This window comes from Corvus kubaryi, unplaced genomic scaffold, assembly GCF_017639235.1.
Source record: "Corvus kubaryi isolate FWS band 111438036 unplaced genomic scaffold, C.kubaryi_AGA036_p1.0 66, whole genome shotgun sequence".
In the NCBI taxonomy this organism is placed as follows: Eukaryota; Metazoa; Chordata; class Aves; order Passeriformes; family Corvidae; genus Corvus; species Corvus kubaryi.
The window spans coordinates 10039735-10059925 of NW_024582054.1; the positions used below are offsets into that span (position 1 = coordinate 10039735).

At 36.6% G+C, this 20191-nt stretch overlaps 1 protein-coding gene across 10 annotated transcripts in view; it reads left to right on the forward strand.

Moving 5' to 3' along the window:
• NUBPL (nucleotide binding protein like) overlaps positions 1-20191 on the forward strand; it is an 88401-nt gene that overhangs the window by 35535 nt on the left and 32675 nt on the right. For 8 of the 10 annotated variants that reach the window (XM_042047415.1, XM_042047418.1, XM_042047419.1 and 5 more), the window contains 2 exons: positions 17027-17120; positions 19219-19284. In XM_042047415.1, coding sequence (XP_041903349.1) covers positions 17027-17120; positions 19219-19284 — 160 coding nt within the window. The remainder of the gene's footprint in view (positions 1-17026; positions 17121-19218; positions 19285-20191) is intronic. The other 2 variants (XM_042047410.1, XM_042047414.1) reach the window with 1 other exon arrangement.

Consider the following 20191-nt stretch of genomic DNA (forward strand, 5'->3'; position numbering starts at 1 on the left):
GACATGACATTTTAACCTATGTTTCTGCAGGCTAGTCTGGTCTTAAGAGGCAGGACTTCTGTATTTCGTCCTTATCATAGTTTTCAAGAGTATCCAGAATATTTTGTGCATTGACAGCGTCTTTGGTATATTATGGCTATAATGTAGAGCCTCAGTGCTGCTAAGTATTTGTGAATCCAAAAGGTTCCTTTAATGTACTTGATAAGGATGAGCCCATTTTCCCAGAATGGTGATGAAGTTTTTCCTGGAATGGCTTAATTCTAATGAGTCCCTAAAATGCTCTTATTATCATCGAATTGTAATTCCTCTATCTCTTTCTTCCTGCTTATTTTAGTACCACTTTAGCCTCTGTTTTAGTCAAGGTATGTATTGAAAGAAAATTAAAATAAAACAAAGTTTTACTGGGAAGGATATAATTAGAAAGGAAGAATACAGGAAGAATGCAGGCAAATTAGCAGAAAGCAAATTAAATAAAACTTCCAGTGCAGAGCCACTGCACATCAGCAAAAGGAAATGGAGCCTTGCACTTTGATACTTGGACAGGCTTTATCCCCTGTAAATTCATGTTGTAAACCATAAATTAAGGAGAAGACGGATCAAAGTTACTTATTAGCTAACCCGGAGTTGAATCGGGCTGTAGTCTAAAGATTCAGCTTTATCCTTTAAAAAATTTGAACTCAGTTTGTGATTACTTAATCTGTACATAATTTCGAAAATTTGGCTAGCAATGAGGACTGTGTGTGCCACTTTCTTTCAAAACCAGCACCTGCCAGAGGTAGTGATGGTAGTAATTCTATGGTGGAGTGTGTGAATGTATGTATATGTACTTTGACCTTTTTTGTAGCATAATTCTCTGATGCTCAGTTGTCATACATAGGTAGTTGTAGCGTATGTATTGTTGTCACTGTGAAGAAAATTAACTCTGCTGCAGCCAGAACCAGCACACATATGTTATAGGGAATAGGGAAGATATAGACAGATGGATAAATAGTCTTTAAAATATTGAGCAGACTATGGGTTGTGAGATCTGGATTATTTCAAGAGCCTATATGAGACAGCTGCCATAAAAGCAACAGTTGTGTGAATAGAACAGTAAAAATTCATGCTTAAAGATTTGGGATTAAGGTAACTTGGAAACAGAAGTAGTATTTAATTTTTGGAAAACAAATATTATGGAGGCTATATTGTTTTGGGTTTCTGATCAGTCTGAAGTGACTTATCTCTATAGAAATTATAGATAGTACTATTTGTGTTTGAGTGACATTACTTAATAAATTGCTAGATGCAGTTGCTACTGTTCGAGAAGTGTGTATGTAGTTACTGCTATCCTTTCTACCATTTTCGTTGGAGAGGTTGCAGGTATAGATTGGGGCCAACATTTCTTTAAATGTGGTTTATTTAGCTATATGTTAATGCTGCACTTGAGAAGGCAAAAATGGATAAGGTATTGAGAGCAAATATATTTATACCTGGTAAAATAGCTACCATGCTGCCATTGGCTGTTTTACTGTGCACATTCTAGGCAGAAGAATGTTCTCTATATGGTGTCCGTAGACAGCAGTCCAATCTTGTTTGGCATGTGTGTTCGTAACACTCTTGTGTTATATCTCATAAATTCTTCAGCCTGTAAATTTTCAGCTTTGCACTGCCTTATGTGTTTGTGTGTATAAATGCATTTCTTACAAACAGAACAATGGAAGAACTGGGGGAAAACTTTCCACATTAGGAGGAGCAATGTGTATTTGATTTGAAGCAATAAACAACAAAAACATTGTCACTGAAGTAGTTAAGTACTACATGCCGAGCCATGTACCTGATTCATTAGTATCATTCACTAAGAGTTGTCCTTTGGCTTCTGTTTGTGTCCATGTATTGTCTTTTGCCTTATATTCTTGGGACCATGGGAATTTCGTTCTGTGTTTATGCAGTATTCAGCACTGTAGTGAATTATCACTTTTTGTGAGAGATGCACAGACATACAAAGACTAGTATTTACAGCTTCCAAATAAATATAAACATTTTTCTTTGATACTTTTTTATATTTATAAAACAAATTTATAAAACCTTTTCTCTTTTGACCACAGTACATTCTGTGTTTCTGCTTCTCAGTGTCTGTGCATATGAGTGACATATATCTATTAAGAATGCCTGAGATCATTGTAAATGTATCACAGGCATTCACCATGAGTAGTATTCTTAAGAACCTAAATCTCTTTTGCAGGTACATTTGCAATTGCTTAGCTTTTGATGGTACATGCTACCTTGCCTATATGTTCTCCAGCAAAGAGCCATCAAGGTGATACTGGGGGGTGAAGCATGTAATACGCAAAGACACTGAGGAACTGGGTTTGTTTTGAGACAGTTAAAGGGAGATACGAACTGCTGTCTTGAACTACCTAATGGATACATACAGAGAAGATGAAAGTAGATTATTTGTGGACATGCACATTAATAGCACAAGAGGTAATGAGTGTACATTGCAATATATAGTAAGAAATGTGAGGGGGTGTTGGTGTTTTTTTTTTTATAGTTGAAACAATTGCATGTCAGAACAGGTTGCCAGGAGAGATTCTCAAAATTCTTTTTTGAAAGATATTAAGGACTCAGCTCGGCAGGAATCTGAGTAACCTGCTCTAAGTTGTTCCTGCATTGTGCAGACAGAGGTCCCCGAGGTCCTTCAAACCTAAGTTGTTCTGTGAATCTGGGATTAGTTCTAAAATTGGCATTCCAATGCCTATTTGACTATCGGTCTGTAACTCCATTAAAGGTCAGAGCAAAGAAAATGGTTCTGCCTATCACAGAAATCATTGGTTAGAGCATTCAGTCAAAACCTAAACTGAGTGTAGGTGTCTCTCTAATGTGACTGCCTTAATCACTAAGTGAGGTAGTCATACAATTAAGTGTTGCAGTCAAATGAGCAAGTTTCAACATAATGACTGAGACCACCCTTTCCTCAGTAGCATTTCTGGTCTCTTTAGACTGTAAAGGTACTGAGGTGGTGACATAAAAGTCAAACCCAAATAAGCCTTATCTCTTGAATGAGCATCCTTAATGTGAACCATGAAAAAAATAGAAGAAATAAATTTTTTGTTTCCCTATCATACCTCTTGTTTTTATAGAAGTACCTTGATCTAGGAGAGGTTTGAAGCATGCATTGATGTGCTCTCAGGCACCTAAGAATTGCGTAGGGATGGCATAAAGAAGTTTTGCTGGAAACTTCTGGCAATTTTTTTGCATTAACTTTTTTTGCATAAACTTTAGTAGTTTACTGTCTAGGAGGCAAGCCTCTATGAAATTCAGACTAAGAGATCTGGCCATCTGGTCATTCTCTGTAGTGCATGGAGAAGCATACGTTGACTTTGATTGTTTGCTTGTTTAATCTTGCCATCAGGGTCAGCCCTGAGTAATTTAAAGTCTAATTGGACAAAGAAAAATTCAAAGATGGTAACAAAATTAATCTTAAAAAAACAAGTAGACTAAATCTTCTATGTCAAATTTTTTTAGATGAAAGGCAAGCAGGAATGAGTGCAGGAGTGGACCCTGGAGACGTGAATTGAAGGCTACCATGTTTTTAAGTGTTTTCTAAACAGGAATACTGGTGGTATTCATTTATAAGGAAAATTTCAAAATTTGGACTACAGAGAAACCTAATGCCACTCTTCTATTTTTTTTTCACTAGTAAAGGGGTCTGTTCTTTCTTTCTGGTTGCTGCAGGTTAGGTGCAAAAAGGGATGTTGGTATTCCTGCTCAGAATATTGCAGTGCCTCAGCGGTTGGTGCCCTGCCTGCAGGAATGGAAATTTAAACCAAAGCTTAGCTTGGAGCTACTGCATACCTGGGGTGGTGGGAATACATAACTTGTCATTCCCAGTGGTACTATTTGAGGCATTATTTTCCCCTCCTGGATTTATCTCCATACTCTTTGGCAGTGTCTTAAGATAATAGGTACAAACCTTGGATTTTAAGGATAGCAAAAACTTGTCATCCTTTAGATCCATTTCTTAAACAAATTGGCAGAAAGTACCTCTTTTGCTGTGTTTTGTCACTTACATGGTAAATGTCGAAAATGAAATTATTATTAGGGTGGGCAAAAAAGTGTCTTACTACTACAAAATTAGTGAGACAGTATTGTTGGATGAGAGGGAGTAGTGAAATGGGATTTAGCTGAGAATGGCACATATTGGGTCAGGAGGAAGACAATAACAATTTGATGGCTCTGATTTTTTTTGTAGCTATGTTTTAAGAGAATTCAAAGGATGCCCAGAATAGTAGTAGTGAATCAATGCTGAAAATTATTCTTATTGTAAATGTAAAGAGCAAGTGAAGAAGGAGCACTGCTGTGAAGCCAGATGATTTTTTTTTGGGTGGATTTATTTTTAACACTGTTTGGTTTAGGAAGGGGACTCTGTCAAGAAATGAAGGCATTTAACTTGCATTATGGCACTAAATTTTCAAGACAGGAAAAGAGTGAGATGGTGCAATGGGAAATTTTAGCAAAAGGGGTAAGAAACATAAATAGCTCTTTGTTTCTCAAACTTTTGTAATCTTTTCATGTTCTAGTACAAATGTAAGAGTCTATGCACACTTGTTTATGTATCAACAGAAGATATGTACCAGAAATGTATATGCTTAGTGCAGATTAATACTGTTTTCCTCTATGTTCTGTGTTTTGGCAAATATCCATCCGTCTTAGGATATTTGCTAATTTCAAAACTGACATGTGTTTCACAATATTCATGTGTTTATCCAATTTATCTCCAAGTAATTGAGGCAGATAGTCAGTAGCAGATATTTACAGTTTACATTTCATAGAACTAAACAAAGCTGCTCTATGTATATGCTTATATTATAAACTACAAAGACATGTTTATATTTGCAGTGCATAATTCTAAACTACAGTAGTCTTACTTACAGTGTCACTACAGTGAAAAATTTCCCAGCTTTTCCACAATTACAAAAATATCTCTTCTGTTTATTTCTTCTGTTTTGAGATGCCTCCGCCTGAGGTGGACATAGAGATGGTTAGTTCAGGCTAAAGTCTGCCACCTTATAGTTTTGGAAAAAGAAAAAAAACAGGTGAGGCATCATTGTTAATCAAAGAAATAAGAGCAGTTGCGTCTTTAGGGAGTTGGAAAGCATTTTTTATTTTAATGTTTTGATCTAGAGTATGAGAATGAAGAGATCCAGACATTTCGTCCCTCAGCATAAGATCATTGGTATTATGTATGTGTTCTATTTAGAAATGTCCTCTGCTATTGGAGGTATTTTGAAAAGAGAAACAACACTCAGTAATACTGACTGAACTGCCAGTGCTAAAACTGCAGTAGGATATGCCACTAAGACTGCATCTACAGCTGGCAGATGGTAAACTATAACTGAATGCTTGTGAGATTTTTCTTAAGTCTTTAATAAGCTTTCTTTTAAATCAAGGAAGGTCAAATTTCATTCCCTTGTTTTGTCACTGAAATTAAGGAACCTGTTTCAAGGGCGAGATAAGATGACCCATTCATACCTTACAAAAGAATTAGTAAAAATTCTTATACTCATTTTTTATTAAATGTATTTTGCAAAAACTAAAGGATAAATAAACTAGTTTCTTCTCCTTCAGAACTGACTTAAATCAATGGAAATCTCTACACTAATTTCTACAGCATGCTTCAGCTGTGATGTTGGTGTTTAGAAAAGCCTGCTACAGGAATTTGTAGAATCATCATTAATTTGCTCATATGTTAATAATCACCTTGAAAGGTCCTGTCTGTCCTGAGAGAACTGCCTTAACCAGTCCCAATCAGTATGTACATATTTAAAGGAAATGATTGTACTTCCTGGAGATCAGAAGCTGAACGTTGATACAGAGATGTACTGTAGCCAGAAGTGTGGGAGATGGCAGAAAGCTTTCTTTCCACTCCTCTGTCCCCCAGTTAGAGTACTTCTATTGTCACCCTTTGTCTTGAGTGTTCCTGTATGTTTTGGGGTGGGTGTGACTGAACGAATATGGGCTTGATTCTTTTTGTTTCTAGCTGAAGCTACAGAACCTGTTCTCTGGACTTTCTTCCCTTAATTAAGCAGGATCCATACAGCTCCCTGTTGCTTTATTGGCTCACATTAGCAGCTGATTTGAAAAGGGATTATAGTTGCTGAAAGCAATTGACAATCATAGAAAGAAGTGTTAAGAAAACCAGAAAAACCCAAAAACATTAGCCAACACTTACGGCTGAACTGGAAGTATTTGTAGTAAATGTATTTTAAATGTCTTTAAGGATTAAAAAAAAAGCCTAACAGCATAGTGAGAATGTATTTACAGCAAACATTTCTTGGCCTGGTTCCTCAGCTGTCATAGTTACGACTGTGCAGTTATTGCTGCTGTGGGAACAGGCTGTGAGAGTGTTTTCTTTGCTCTGCTTCCAGTAGTCTCATCTCTTGTGCACATTACACAGGTATGCAAATGTCTCCTCTCCTTTGCATAAAACAAATGCAGAACATGCAACTGTTTTGCTGGATTTGTTGACTAGACAGGAAGAAATGGCAGAGAGTTCATGGTGTCTCAAAATGGCTGTGCTGGGGTTAGATTTTTTTTTTTACTCAAGGTTTTAAAGGAAAGTGTTCTGAGGTTTAAGATTTCTCTGCAGCAAAGTTCAGAACTTTGTGCCTAAATGGCATCCAGCATCATTCTTGGAAAGAGGTAGTGATTTAAGCATGATTTGAAGTGTTTGCTAAACAGGAATACTGGTGGTAAAGGAGCGAGGGAAAGAAGGCACTGCTTGTTTTCTTTCCTAAATGAAACTTCCATTATTTACGTAAACTTTTTCAAAAAAATAGGAGACACCTAATGCTACTCTTCTACTTTCTTTGTTCTCCTCCGCTAGTAAGAGGGTTTGTTCTTTGTTTCTAGCTGTTGTAGGTTAGATGCAGAAAGGGACATGGGCTGTGCTGTGCTGTGCCGAAGAGGCTGGTGTCCAGCCTGCAGGAATGGAGAGTTAAACCAAAGCTTCGCCTGGAGCCACTGCATACCTGGAGAATACATCACTTGTCATTCTCTGTGTAGTGAGGGGTTACTTTGCCCTCCTGAAGGTACCTTCAGACTCTTCGGCAGTGCCTTAGAAGAATAGGTGATGTATCTTGGAGTGCTGAAGTTTAGAGCTTGGTGTGGAATAAGTGGAAATTAATGGTGTAAGTCAGTGGGAGTAGGTTTGCCAAGTGGAATTAAGTGGTACTGAAGATGTTGAACGAGAGGGCTATAAGGAAAAGCCTGTGGGCTGTCTCACTTTCTGTATCTGTCCTGGATTTCAGCACCTAAATGTAACCTTATTGGACAGCTGTGTAGAGTGAAGATTTAAAGCCAAAACTGAGCATCTTCTGTTAAGCGCTAAGATCCTTCTTTCAGTTGAACTCCACAGGCTTATCCTCTGTTCATAATAAGAGCCTTGGAAGCCTGAACATGAGAGATGCAAGTTTGGTTACGTTACCAGTTTAGCATTTAGGGCTGTATTACCTGCTCACTCACCCAGGAGAGTGCCCTGCAATCACATACAGCAGTCATAACCCTCTGCTCTACAGCTAGAGATGCAAGATTCCTGAGGGCAGGACTAGACGCATGAAGGGGGAGCATGACCAGATCTGTGCAGGAAATTCAGTTAACCTGAAGCTTTAGCTTTCCAGGTGAATACCTCAGCTGGCCTTGTATAGGGTCATGGTAGTTTCTGTGGCCTTTGCATTCTTGCTTACATAGTTTTATCCAGGTAAATGCCACCTGCCTGGGAAATTAAAACTGACATCTTCCCATTCATAGATATGTTCTCTCATGTGTCTAACTGTGATATTAAGCAGTTGCTATTACAAGAGCAGAACCACAGGCTTTGAGATTTTGGTTTTGGTTTGATTCTTTTCTTTTTTAATGGTCACGTGTGCTCAGCTTTGTGTTGAGTTCAGTGTTTCCAGTGGCAGGTGCATTTAGAGAGTGCCTGCTAGATTGGGCTTGTAAGACTTGCTTTTTTTCCGCAAATGTGTGTGTAATTAATGGATCCCAAATGGGCTCCAGGTTGAAATTTTATGCTCAATGGAGATTTTTTATTTCCTTTCCTAAACAGTCGAGATCTTTGGTGGAATGTGTAGGTGGAGCTCAACAGAGCTGCTTTTTGAGCATGGTTTTTTTCCCCCATTTTTCAGCCTTTCTTTTTCATCTTTTTGATCGAAACAAAAGTGGAACCTTGCTACCTCTGAATATTGATTCTACTTTGACACACTGTTTAGCATTACACATTAATTTTACTTACTAAACAACTTTGAATGTAACTGTATAAACAGCTTTTAAAATTTAATATTGAATTAATATATGTTAAACTGATTGCACAGAGTTGTTTCTTTTCTTTTTAATAATCCAGCTTGCATTCTGTCTGTTGGAAGCTGACAGATTGATCCTTCACTCAAACCATCCTCCCATATCTCTTTTGCTCCCAGAAAATAACTGCAGGTATCCAAGAACAGCAGCAGGTTTTGTACTAGTATTCTTTGTGGAAAGTGATTATTTCTCACATCCCAAGTGATTGACACAAACATAAAGTAATTGTGCTTAAGGTACCAGAGATTAGTGTCATGTGGCTTTTTTTTCCCCTCCCCCTCCCTAACAATGAAGAAGCTGCTTTTTTGTACTGTTTATGAAGCTGTAGAAGATGTTTCACTTCTTAGCATGTTTAGCTCTTTCAGTAGTATCTTTTAAAAGAAAAATTATGTTCTCCTAGAAGAATGCTGCCTTTGGAATACAGTTCCTACTATGCAACTAAAGTGGACATTTAAAATTCTTTTTCTGCTAGATTTTTTATTCTGTATAAAAACCATTAAATAAGAACTGAAGCTAAAGAAAAAGCTAGGAAGTGAATAAAAATATGAAGATTCTCCATTGCTTGATGGTAATCACTGGATGTCCCTGAAACTCACAGTATCAGCACCTTCAGCAAATTATTTTAATTAGGTTTAGAATACAAGGAACACTTTTCTTGTTGTAGATTCCTAACTGAGGACACTGGTGAATGCAGAAGCATGGTTCTGTGGGCACAGCAATTATTTTGGCAATCTATAATTGGTTCTTTCACAGATTATCTGTTGTCTGATTGATAGTAAATGCTCTTAGTACTCTAGGGATATGACATTCAGCACATCTTTAAATTGTGGCTGTGGTATGTGTGTGACTGCAAAATGTGTATTGTTTTAAAATTTGCTTTCATTTTTACATCTCGTCTGTGTCTTTAATGTCCTTTCTGTGTTCTATTATTTGTAAGGACAATGTATATGCAATTTTTCTTGCTCCTTTCTGATGTAAAGGCAGTTTTTTTGACAGAGAACATATACCAACTTGCAATTGCAGTCCCATGGTCATGAATCTGCTCTGTTCACTCTCACATGTACCCTTCCTTACATTCTTTCCTCACACTCTCTCATATTCTTCAGTCTTCCTGAAGAGTTGAAAGGTTCTATATTTTGTGCAGCCTTATTGTAACTCTTGTTGGAAGTATTGATTGTTTTGCTTTGAGATAATTAAAGCAGACTCTCCAACACTGGTTTTATTTGCAAGGGCTGAATTTTTTGAATTCTGTGACTGAGGAAGATATATTTGTGAATTTAAGTACAGAAATTTTGGAGGACAAATTTTAATCCATATTTGTGAAAAACAGGTTGTTTAAAAAAAAGAAAACCAGCATTTTATTATTTAAAATTCATGTTTCAACTCAAGGCTAGTTACTTTAAACTCTCACCAGACAGAAAATTATGTTCTTTATTGAGATTTACTGTCTTTTGGCCTCTGTTCAGCTGTCTACATCTAACTGATTCTATTTGAGTTTTTATGTTGCACTGTTTATGGTGATATTGGAGGGTTTTCTTCAGCAGAGTTTTAAGTGACTTGAATAACACCTATGATGTTACTTTCTTCTGTAATCCTTTTTTAGGTGGCTTTAGACTGGCTTCTGCAGAAGTTCCCTTTTCTGTACAAAAAAGCATTATACATTGTAGTTGAGAAAGAATTTTCTGACATTTTTAATCTAATGATTTTTAGTTTAAGTGCTGATTTAAGATCATTGTTTCAGTGGTGGTCATGAAGTGGTACCTATAATAGTCTGTCGGTACCTCAGTAAGGAATTTATAAATTTTTTTTCTTGTACCAGAAAATGAACTGAACATTAAGGAAGTTCAATAACTTACAAAGCAGTTTAGAAACATTCATTTCCATTGCACAACTTAAACATTCAGTCTTAAATTATATATCAGCTTTCAACATAATTACAGAATTGTAGGCTGAAATACATATGGGCAGTGGTCTTATTAAGCTTCTCCCTTTTGGTATTTGTTGCCAACACTTGTAATATTTCCTTCTATTGTTATTGTAGGGGAAATCTGGTTCAGACAGCTTATATAAATTTTATGAGCTTAAGTTGACTCCTGATAATACTGCCTTAAAAATGTGGTGTTGGCTTTGGATTTGATAGCTAGACAATGATTTTACCTTTGTGTATGAGTAAGGAGAACTCAGAATTTGTAGTTTAGGTGATGTGTTTAACGTAGCTGTATCAACGTGGTGATTAGTTTAATTAGAAGATGTGACGCTAGCCCAGTTTCTTCTGATTTGTTTACCTTTATGTTACCTAACTTTTGTGCTTAGTTTTATTGCAGAAAGACATAGGAATAGACACTTGCTTATTCCATATTTATTTTCCTGATGTCATGATTCAGAAGCTGAACTACAGGCAGTTCTGTATTGTAGAACCTGGAAAAAAAAAAGATGGTGTATTTCTGAAGAAAAGTTTCTGCAAATTTTGTATTGCATAATTTGTGGTTCAAGGGTAGAGAGAGCAGCAGACCAATGATCAGTTTCAAGACTGCATAATAGAAGTTTGCTTTCCAGACTGTCATCCTTTAGGGAAAAAATCCCTGGGAAATGGGAATCCCAGTTCACAAAAGCTCTTTGTAGTAACAGCTTGAACCTGGAGGAAGAGCCTTTTATACATGGTAGTGCTGATAGTCTTCATCAGAATTACTCCTTTTCAGTCATCCGCAGAGATCATCTCCAGGCTCTTATGGACATTCCAGACTGCCCCACAGCTGGGTTCCATCTGCCATTCAAGCTGACACGATGTTGACTGGGCTTCCTGAAGAAGCTTGGTGTTGAGTGCCTTCCCTCCATCTCCTGGAACACCCCACAGAGAATAACCTCTTTATTGCTGCCTTCTGGAAAGTGTTTAGTTTTGTTGGTTGTACAAATGAAGGTCACAGAAACTTCAGGTTACTGTATTTGCCTTCAATTCTTAACATTATTAAAAGCCGTCAGGGAGGAAGAGGAGGAGGCCAGTTTCTGTTTTGGTTGTTGAATTGAACAGGACTCTGGCATTCTTCCTAGGCACTTATTTCTAAAAATTACTCTTAACCTATATTGAGAAAGACTAGGAGAATTTCCTTTTCCTTGTGGATGTCTTTGTAGCAAACTGTTTTTATGCTTCACCTCAATTTCTCTCTGAATTTGGCAGAACAGACTGCTCAGAAATACCTTAGAGGGAATTTGAAGTGTTGCAGTGCATCTGTTTTTCATGGTGTTACATTGCAAGGCTTTGAGATTGGTTAAGCATCAGAGGACAAGTTAAAGGGGCAGTTGTGTTTATTCAGAAAGTGTCGAGTTGTGTTAAGCACTGTGGCATATCCTGTTATGATATTAAATAGGAGAAAGTTTCCATAGGGGCTAAAAATCTTTCAGTTTATGTCTGGGGAATGTCTTCTTTCTTTATCAAATACTTCTGAAAATGCATTAAAAATTTTGATTAAAATGCTGTGTTTCATTGTATTATTCCTAAGTTATCTGTTTTCGTACACTGTGAAACTACTTACTGGTTTTTAATGTCTGTGTGTGTCTAAACAGCATCTTGTAAGTAATTTTTCAATGAAGTATTATTTCGGTACATGTTTTATGTTAAAATACATGGTTTTTATTTTAAATGCATGTTTTATCTTAACACATAACTGCATGTGAACAGGTATATAAATCTTCATTTAAGAACGTAATTTCTCACCTTTACTTTGTTCAGCTGCTTGCCTGGATTAAATCATTAATATACACACAAAGTACTTAGGAGAGGAGGATGAATCTGGCAGGAATAGACTTCTGCCTGCAGTGTAGCTCTTGCTGTTTTTCTGATCCTGGTGTTCAGAGTTTGGCTGGCTGCTGCCAAGTCTGCACCTGCATAATGCTTGATTGTAACTCTGCATGTATTCCTCTTAATAAGAACAAGTAAATAATATCTTCTGTTATTTACCAGACAACCAAACATGAGGATTACTTCAAAGTCATAAGTAGCAATCCCTCATCTGTTCTAATGCTCTATCATTTCTGCCTCATGCACAGAGGATGCTGAGGCTTCATTCCTCAGCAGAAATGTCATCTGTATCTATGTGTTCTACCTTGGGTTTAACTTGCTATTTAGAACCCATACTCAAAATTCGTATCTGGTATTTTGATTATGGATTGTCACATAAGCAGAATGATTGATTAAAGTAATTTACATAGAAGCATTCCTGGTGTTTCTGAGCAAGGGAAAATACACAGAAGCACATGGCACTTAATTACATTGCTTAACAATAAATGCCAAGTTCAGCCTTTTTTAAAAAGGATGAATACTGTGCTTAAGGAAAATGCAATTACCTTTCTATGCTTTGAAATGTTTTACACACTGTATACATTAGAGGGGCAAAGACATTAACACCTCTGTACATGCAAAGGTGCTGACAGATTTCAGATGCTACAAGGCAGGCTTTTGTAGCTGCTGTCTGCCTATTGCTTGCAAAGGGAACTCTCTGAGCTCATTTTCTTGTGTGAAACCGCATTTGCATACAGACACACTTCTTGGAACTCATTGAGAACATGAGGACAGTGGTCCTGATTTGGTAAATTGTTGCGTATAAACAGGATTTGCATTCAAATTAGTGTGTTACATCACAGCCTGATTATATGTTCAATTTTATTAATGTTGAATGAATGGCAGTAGTAGATTTCAAAAAGCCACTCCTGATTTTATGTTCCAGTTCTAAATTTAATTAAAAATGTCTTTCCTCTCTTTCTTTCTGCTGTGTTGAAATTTAGTAACAGACCTGGAATTTCTTCTCCCATTAAATAAAGTGTACACTTCTATAACAAATTATCCAAATTACATTCAATAATGTGTTTAATAAAGGATTTTCATACTGCTGTACTCCTGTGGGATGGTAATGGAGGAGGAACTGAACGTCATCCAATCCTTGCAGAATAGAATCAAATAAGAGGACAGTGAGAAATGGGGTTACGTGCAGCATTCCCCAGCCCAAGTCTGAGCAAACCTATATAGTAGTCTAGACACTACTGCTCACTACTAGGCAAATACTCTAGCTCAGTTCTTTCCAGAAATTATGGCTATATCATTTTGGTGCAGCTCTCCCTTCTTGCCCTGAATTACAAATGAAAAAGAGGAAAATGAAATCGTGACAATAACTACTTGACTACATTCAAAATTAAAAGCAAGGTTGGTTTTAATTAGGAGTGGTTTTCCAATATGGTTTGCCACCTGACTTTCTTTTCACCAGTTCAGCACCACAGCAGTGGCATGACTCAAGAGAGGTTTGTGGAGGGTAGTTCCTTTATATATTCAGTACTTACAGACCTTGGCATCTTTGCTGTGGCTTTTTCTGAACTTGTGGGACAAAAGCCTGTCTTCCTCCTATTCTACACAGTGGTAAGATGTCCTCTCCACTGCTGCTGGGATGGTGTAGCTTCTCCGTTTTTCTGTGCTCATATTTGTAAGTATTATAACGGAGCACACTTAATTTGATAGACAGCACATTTCTTTTTCTTTTCAATCTGTGAATTTGAAGAAAATTTGTGAAATAAGATGTTTACAGTACCTTAAATTAAATAAAGCGTTATAATTTAATTACACTATGTGTTAACAGAGTATTTTTTCTGTTGCCTAGCAATGAGATTTACCATGAGATTCACCATGTGCTTAAGATTCCTTTATTAGCTTCATTTTTTAAAGGTTTACAACTTTATTAAGAAATCATTAAAAATCATTATTTATAGGACCATCCAGAAAGTGCATGTTTGATGTTACGGGATCACTTACTCAGGAAGCTTGAGGCAGATTTCTGTACCCTTTTTTCCCTGCTACTATATGGGGAAAATTTCGACAGTAACTTCTTGAGCAAAAATTTGTGTATCCCCACAAATCTGAATGCCTAGGAAAGGCTTTGAGCCCCTGGCATTTGCAGTCACCTCCAGCAGCGTTGCACAACTGTTATGCTTGGTATGTTGGACGATCACATGGAACTTGATGAAGGAGACTAGTGCTTGAAGAGGTTGGAGGAGCAAAACATCTGGTAAGGCTGAAAAGAAAAGCTCTAGGTCAAGCCCAGAAAGTCTCTTTGGTACACAGGAGGAGCTAGCTTATAGTTAGCGCTGGCAACTATATGGAAAACCAGACAGTTTTTAGCTTGAGGAGAAAATATTTTTCATTCCAGTTACCGATAAGGGTGGGATTTGGGTTGTTTTGTACTACTCCATAAGGCAGTGGTGTACCTAGAAGGACTTGAATTTGAGCTCCTGGAGAAAACGGCTGAAAATCACTAAATATCCAAGGGTTTTTTCCAATAATATATCCAAGAACCAAGAGTTTTTGGCAGACAAAGTGATTAGAAACTGTATCAGAATGATAGTAGTGCTATGCCACTCATAGATGTGTTTCCAGACTGCATCTTGCTGCAAGGCAGAAAGCAAAAAAACAGTTTATTCATTCTATTCTGTAGAAGCATTTAAGGAAGGAGAATATTATTACTGGAATTGTATTATATATAATTGTATTATATATAATATAATATAAATATATAATTGTATTATATATTATATATCATATATATATATATGAACTTAACAAAAGATGCCAGAATCAGCCTTCATGAAGACTTGGGAGGGGGGAGATGTTTTGAATTAATCCATTAATCCTTTCTGAAAACTAAAACTGCCTATGCCTATCTAGCATTTCAGAATGGTTGTGATTATTATGAAAGATGCGGGTTTTGCATATTGAGATTTATACGTGTTACTTACGGAAGATCTCTGTGTTCAGTTGCAAATCTTCAAGGAATGTGGCTTTATTAATATTGTAAACTACTACATCTATATCATTTTAATCTGTCACTTTTATTACGGTTGATTTTTAATTAAGAAACATAGAAATTTGAAGTTCATGCCTTCATGTGAGCAAAGTAGTTTTTACTGGGCAAGGAGGCATTCATCAGCACTGGCATTTATCTGGTGAATGACTAAACAAGATTAGTTAAGAAAACCAAACTAAAAACCAGACTTTTTTCCAGATAAAATGGCTTTCCTACCCATAATTGTTTCAGTATGTATATTTTTGCACAGATACGTAGTTTTTCTTCAGGGTTATATAGTCTCAATATGATTATGAATGCTAACTGGTTTTAGAAATCTGCTAGATTTATGTCAATTTTGTTGACAAAATATAGATATTACAGATGATACAGATCAATATCAAATGTGAAAAAGTGCAGTGTTTTCTGTGGTTAATGTAAGTGGCATTTCTTGTTTAGCTAGACTGTCTTAGGCACCTTTTAGTGGTCCTGCAGCTTTTGTATAGAAAATGAGAAAAGGGAGGCGTGCTTGGAAGTCCCTAATTTAGACATGTAAAGTTAGAATTTTCAGCTAACTTTTACCACCGCTGTTCTCTCATAAGTGCTCTGAAGTCTTCCTTCTTCATTAGTCTGCCTTGGAAAGAGAAAAATTCCATTTCTCGCTGGAGTGCATAGTGGATTAGTGATCTGGATTTCGCATGGCATGTGCTTCCCTTGAAGGTCATCATCCACAGAAGAACTGAATGAAAATGGATGAGTGTTCCCTTGACAGGGTCTAGTATGACAGTAACTAGGGGACTGGCAAAGTGTTGATTATTTTTTGCTGTTAAAATGACACTTGAGGAAATGTGTAAAATACAATGCTTTAGCTTGGCATTTTCCTGTTTTAAAGTGGCTCATACAACTGTATCTTGTATATGTTGTATCAATCAGAAACATACCATATAATTCCAGTATATTTGTTGCGAAATGTTTAGATAAGGTATAGGTAGGCTGTCCATTATATAGAGTAGGCCTAGGATCATTTCTGTTCTCATTAAGAGAACATTTCTCTCTGTGCACCGTGGTCTAGGGAGAGTTTTTGGCTTTCCTTGAAATCTGTCCTAGTAAAAAAGGGTAAGTAATCTCAGTGTTCTCATGTTGGAGTCTAAGATCTTTAATGGTTGCTCTCATCTGATGTCTAGCAAAAGTTTAATATTTTTTTATTTTGTGATGTTAAGAATGTTGTAAGTCTGTATAATTATACCTGGTGATTTTAATTTAACAAATCTAGGGTGTTCTGTTTCTTTATTTTTCTTTTCTCCCAACACCTCTTTTTCATAGAGAAAAATCCAGGACTGATAGCTCTAACTTCATAACAACAAAACAGGGGAAAAAAAGCCTAAATTTGTATGTAGCAAATAAGCTAGTAAATAAACTGTGTAGTTTCACAAGTGGTAAGAAGGAAGCAAAAGTAGTCTTAAATTAATAGAAGCAACTCCTGAGTGATATTTGCTGCACAAACCCCTGATTTTTAGCCTGAGTTTTACCTAATATTTGCTTCTAAGCCATGATTAAGCAGCTGCAAAGTAAAAGTCTTAAGTTATTTCTAATTTTTGGGGGGAAATAATTAAATAAGAATTATGCCAGTTAAGTTAATGATAAAGTTGCACTCTTAGTTTGCAATAATCAGCAAAGATTGTGTCTCAGGAAAATAATGTCTTGATCCCATGCTGAAAGTGTGACTGAGAGGACATCTCAGTATCATTCTTTTAGGTGTCCTTGGTTCACTTGTTTGCATTATAAGAAACAAGGATTGCACTAAAACATGAAGGGCCTTAAATACAAACACATAAATCTCCACATACATTTATATTGTTGTCTTCTAGGTTGACTGGGGTCAACTGGACTATTTAGTAATTGACATGCCACCTGGGACTGGAGATGTACAGCTGTCAGTATCACAGAATATTCCAATTGCAGGTATGTGTATTTCTTGACTGTTTCAGAGATTTGAAGTTAATTAAGTTTGGTAGCTTTGGAAAAATCTTGTTTTAAAACACCAGTCCAAAATTATTTTAATTTTTTCCAGCATGCTAAGAAATTGCTTTATCAGTTATATGGGGCTGGAAACATTATCAGTGATTTTTAATATGTTAGCATTACAGTTGTGTTTTTCTTTTAATCTAAGTTTGGAAAAGATTGCGAAGTCAATTGTAACTCTTGAAGGAAATATAGTCTTGCCAAAAACTGCTAAGTTTTGTAGTAGAAAACAATTCTCTTGTCTGTACATAGTAAAGCTAATACAATAAAATAGTTTGATTTCATTGCTTTTTAGTTAGACAGTGAAAATGCTGTTAATTCACAACATTTATTTAGATAAAGTATTTGGCACGATCATATGCTAATGCATTCTTTTTCCTTTTGTGTTATCAATTTTACTTTTTGTAGTGGATTTAGCCTTTGATGAAACAATCTTGCCATATGCAGGCTGCCCTCTAATCTCATTGCTTTCAGCAAGACTTAGAAATTCCGCTTCTGAAAGAATGCGCAAGCATCTCACGAGGTCTAAAAGGCTGTAATGATTTATTACCTGTCTGACATGCTTCAACAGAAGCAATTGTCAATAACCAACATAAAAAATGTTAGGAACTCAATGGTGAAAGAGCAAAAGCAATCCTTACAGTCCCAGGACCAATTTAATAATTGCTATGGCTCTTCACCAGGAGGGGAGTCCATGGGATCTCCATTCTTGGTAGTTGTCCAGATCGTACTAGATAAATCCCTACCTGGCCTTACCTAATGTTGCCAGCAGAAGACCTCCAGAGACCTTTTTTGACTAACAGTTTTGTGAGTCCAAGTTATGAAAGAGTCAGTAGGACTGCTTGCTCCAGTTTTAATGGGATCAGACAGGTATGTTGATACAAACCTGAAATGGTAGCATTTTGTGTTGCACTTGCTCTTTTCTGAGTGCAGACTGATTCATGTGCACAGGCCCTGGTTCCCTCCAGCACTCCTTTGTCTCTGCACTTCAGTGGCAGTCACACACTGAAGTGAATCTACTAAATATTAAATTCGTAGAACTGTTTCACTTACATGTAGAACTCTTACCAGACTGTCTGTAAGTTTAGTTAATAAAGAACTGTTTATCTCTAAGACTTCATAAGACAGGATTAAAGAGTTACCTTAAGATATAGGTAGGAGATGGGCCCCTCTATAAGAAGACAACAGCTAACGGATTTTGGGATACATCCTACTTTCATAGCAGAAACATTAGCAGGACAGTGATGACTATAGATTTGAAAGTAGCCCTTTAACAAAATCAGGCATTTTCTTTAATACAGTCATGTCTCAACTTCAATCAGATGAGCATGATAATCACAGTTATATATAAATATATATATTTAGATATATATATTTAGTACACAAATTTTTTGACAAATTAATGTCAAGTCTGTGTGAAGATCTCATAATCTTCAATGATGTCAAGTTCAGAAAAACTTAAAGGTTTTGACATATAAAACTTAAATGTTCAGAAACATGCTAACTCAGCCATAACATTATTGCCCCGAAATTATTAATAATCATGGGAGGTTCTTTCTGCTGCCTGTGATTGCGTTGAGTGATGGAAGAGAGCAAACCAACAGAGTCGTAATGAAAAATACAATGATTTTTTCCCAGAAGAAGTAAAAGAGGAGGCTTCTAGTGCCTCACCTTATCAATGACCTGGAGCACATGATATAAAGCAAACTGTTCATACTAATTTTCTTAGATACAGTGCTTCGTAGGTTGCATGTGTCTGTAGCAAAGCAGGAGGGCCTTTTCCTCCCAGGGTTTTAAGCAATGACGTGAAACATGACCGTGGCACAGAAGTTTTTTGTAAGGTCGGATAATTGAATCATGTACATCAGGGCAGTAAAATTATGCAGTTAAAAAGCTGTGGCTTTATTAGGGGCTTTTTTAAGTACAATGGGTATTGATAATTTCTGTTTACTACAACGCACCTAAGTGTCCTGGTTTAACATAAGAAAGGTCCTTAGACTCTTGATTTTCAAGGGATTGTTGTGCCCTTTCCCCACAGAATGCTGCACTGCTTTCAGAAGTGTGAGTGGTTATGGTGGTGCACTGCGTCCTCTGGGACAGAGAGGTGATGGAAATTACTTTAATCCTGTATTTCTTCTAAATTTTGGTGATGTCTGATTTTTATTTGAATTCTGAAATGGCTTCACGTTGTTCCTACAGTTGTTGAGTTCAGCTTAGTTTTTCATCAATCCTAGCTTCATAAAATTAGGAGTGATAGCATCACTTTACATTTGTCTTTCCCATTAGTTGGTTTTCTTGACCATGCTGAAGTTGACTCTTGCAGTTTAAAAAAATAATGTATTCTGCTTTTGATGAAGACAAACACAGCAGACAAGGAGTAATAAGATATGTAATTCCCTGTGTTCTTACTGACTTAATGAATTTGTGATTTAGGAAGAATTTTCTCTCCTCTTTATTGTGGCTATTTTTCACCCTCATTGTAAGGATGTATTTTTGTGTATTACAGCTTGAACTGTGCATGCTTCTTTTACTTGCTTTCTGTCTCTTTTCTCTAAGAGTCCATAGCATTATTTAGCATGCTTTTATTTTCTTCAGCTTGGTTCCTTTCAAGGGTGTGGAAGACAGTGTTACAGGTCTTGATGATCTTTGGAGCATTCTACAGAATTCTGTTGCTTTGGGGACTCCATCTTCATTTGCAATTTGTATTTCTAAGCCCTTCGTTGTCTTTTACTTTGTTACAGAAAGTGTTGTGCCACTCTGTTCCCTCTCCAGTTTTCTTGTGCTTTCTTTCTTTATCCTTTGAAGATGCCTTAAACAGTCATGGTATTAGTGGAATAATTTCTCTGTTTTTCCTCAGAGACAGCATATATATCTTAGTAAATTTAGAAGTGCAGTATCTAATTTGCATGAACGTTGTTCTTTGATTTGCGTGCATGCATATGTGAGATACAGTATTTGCATTATGGTTCCTTCATTATTAATCTGTGGCTTCCTCAGGATAAGCAGTGTAG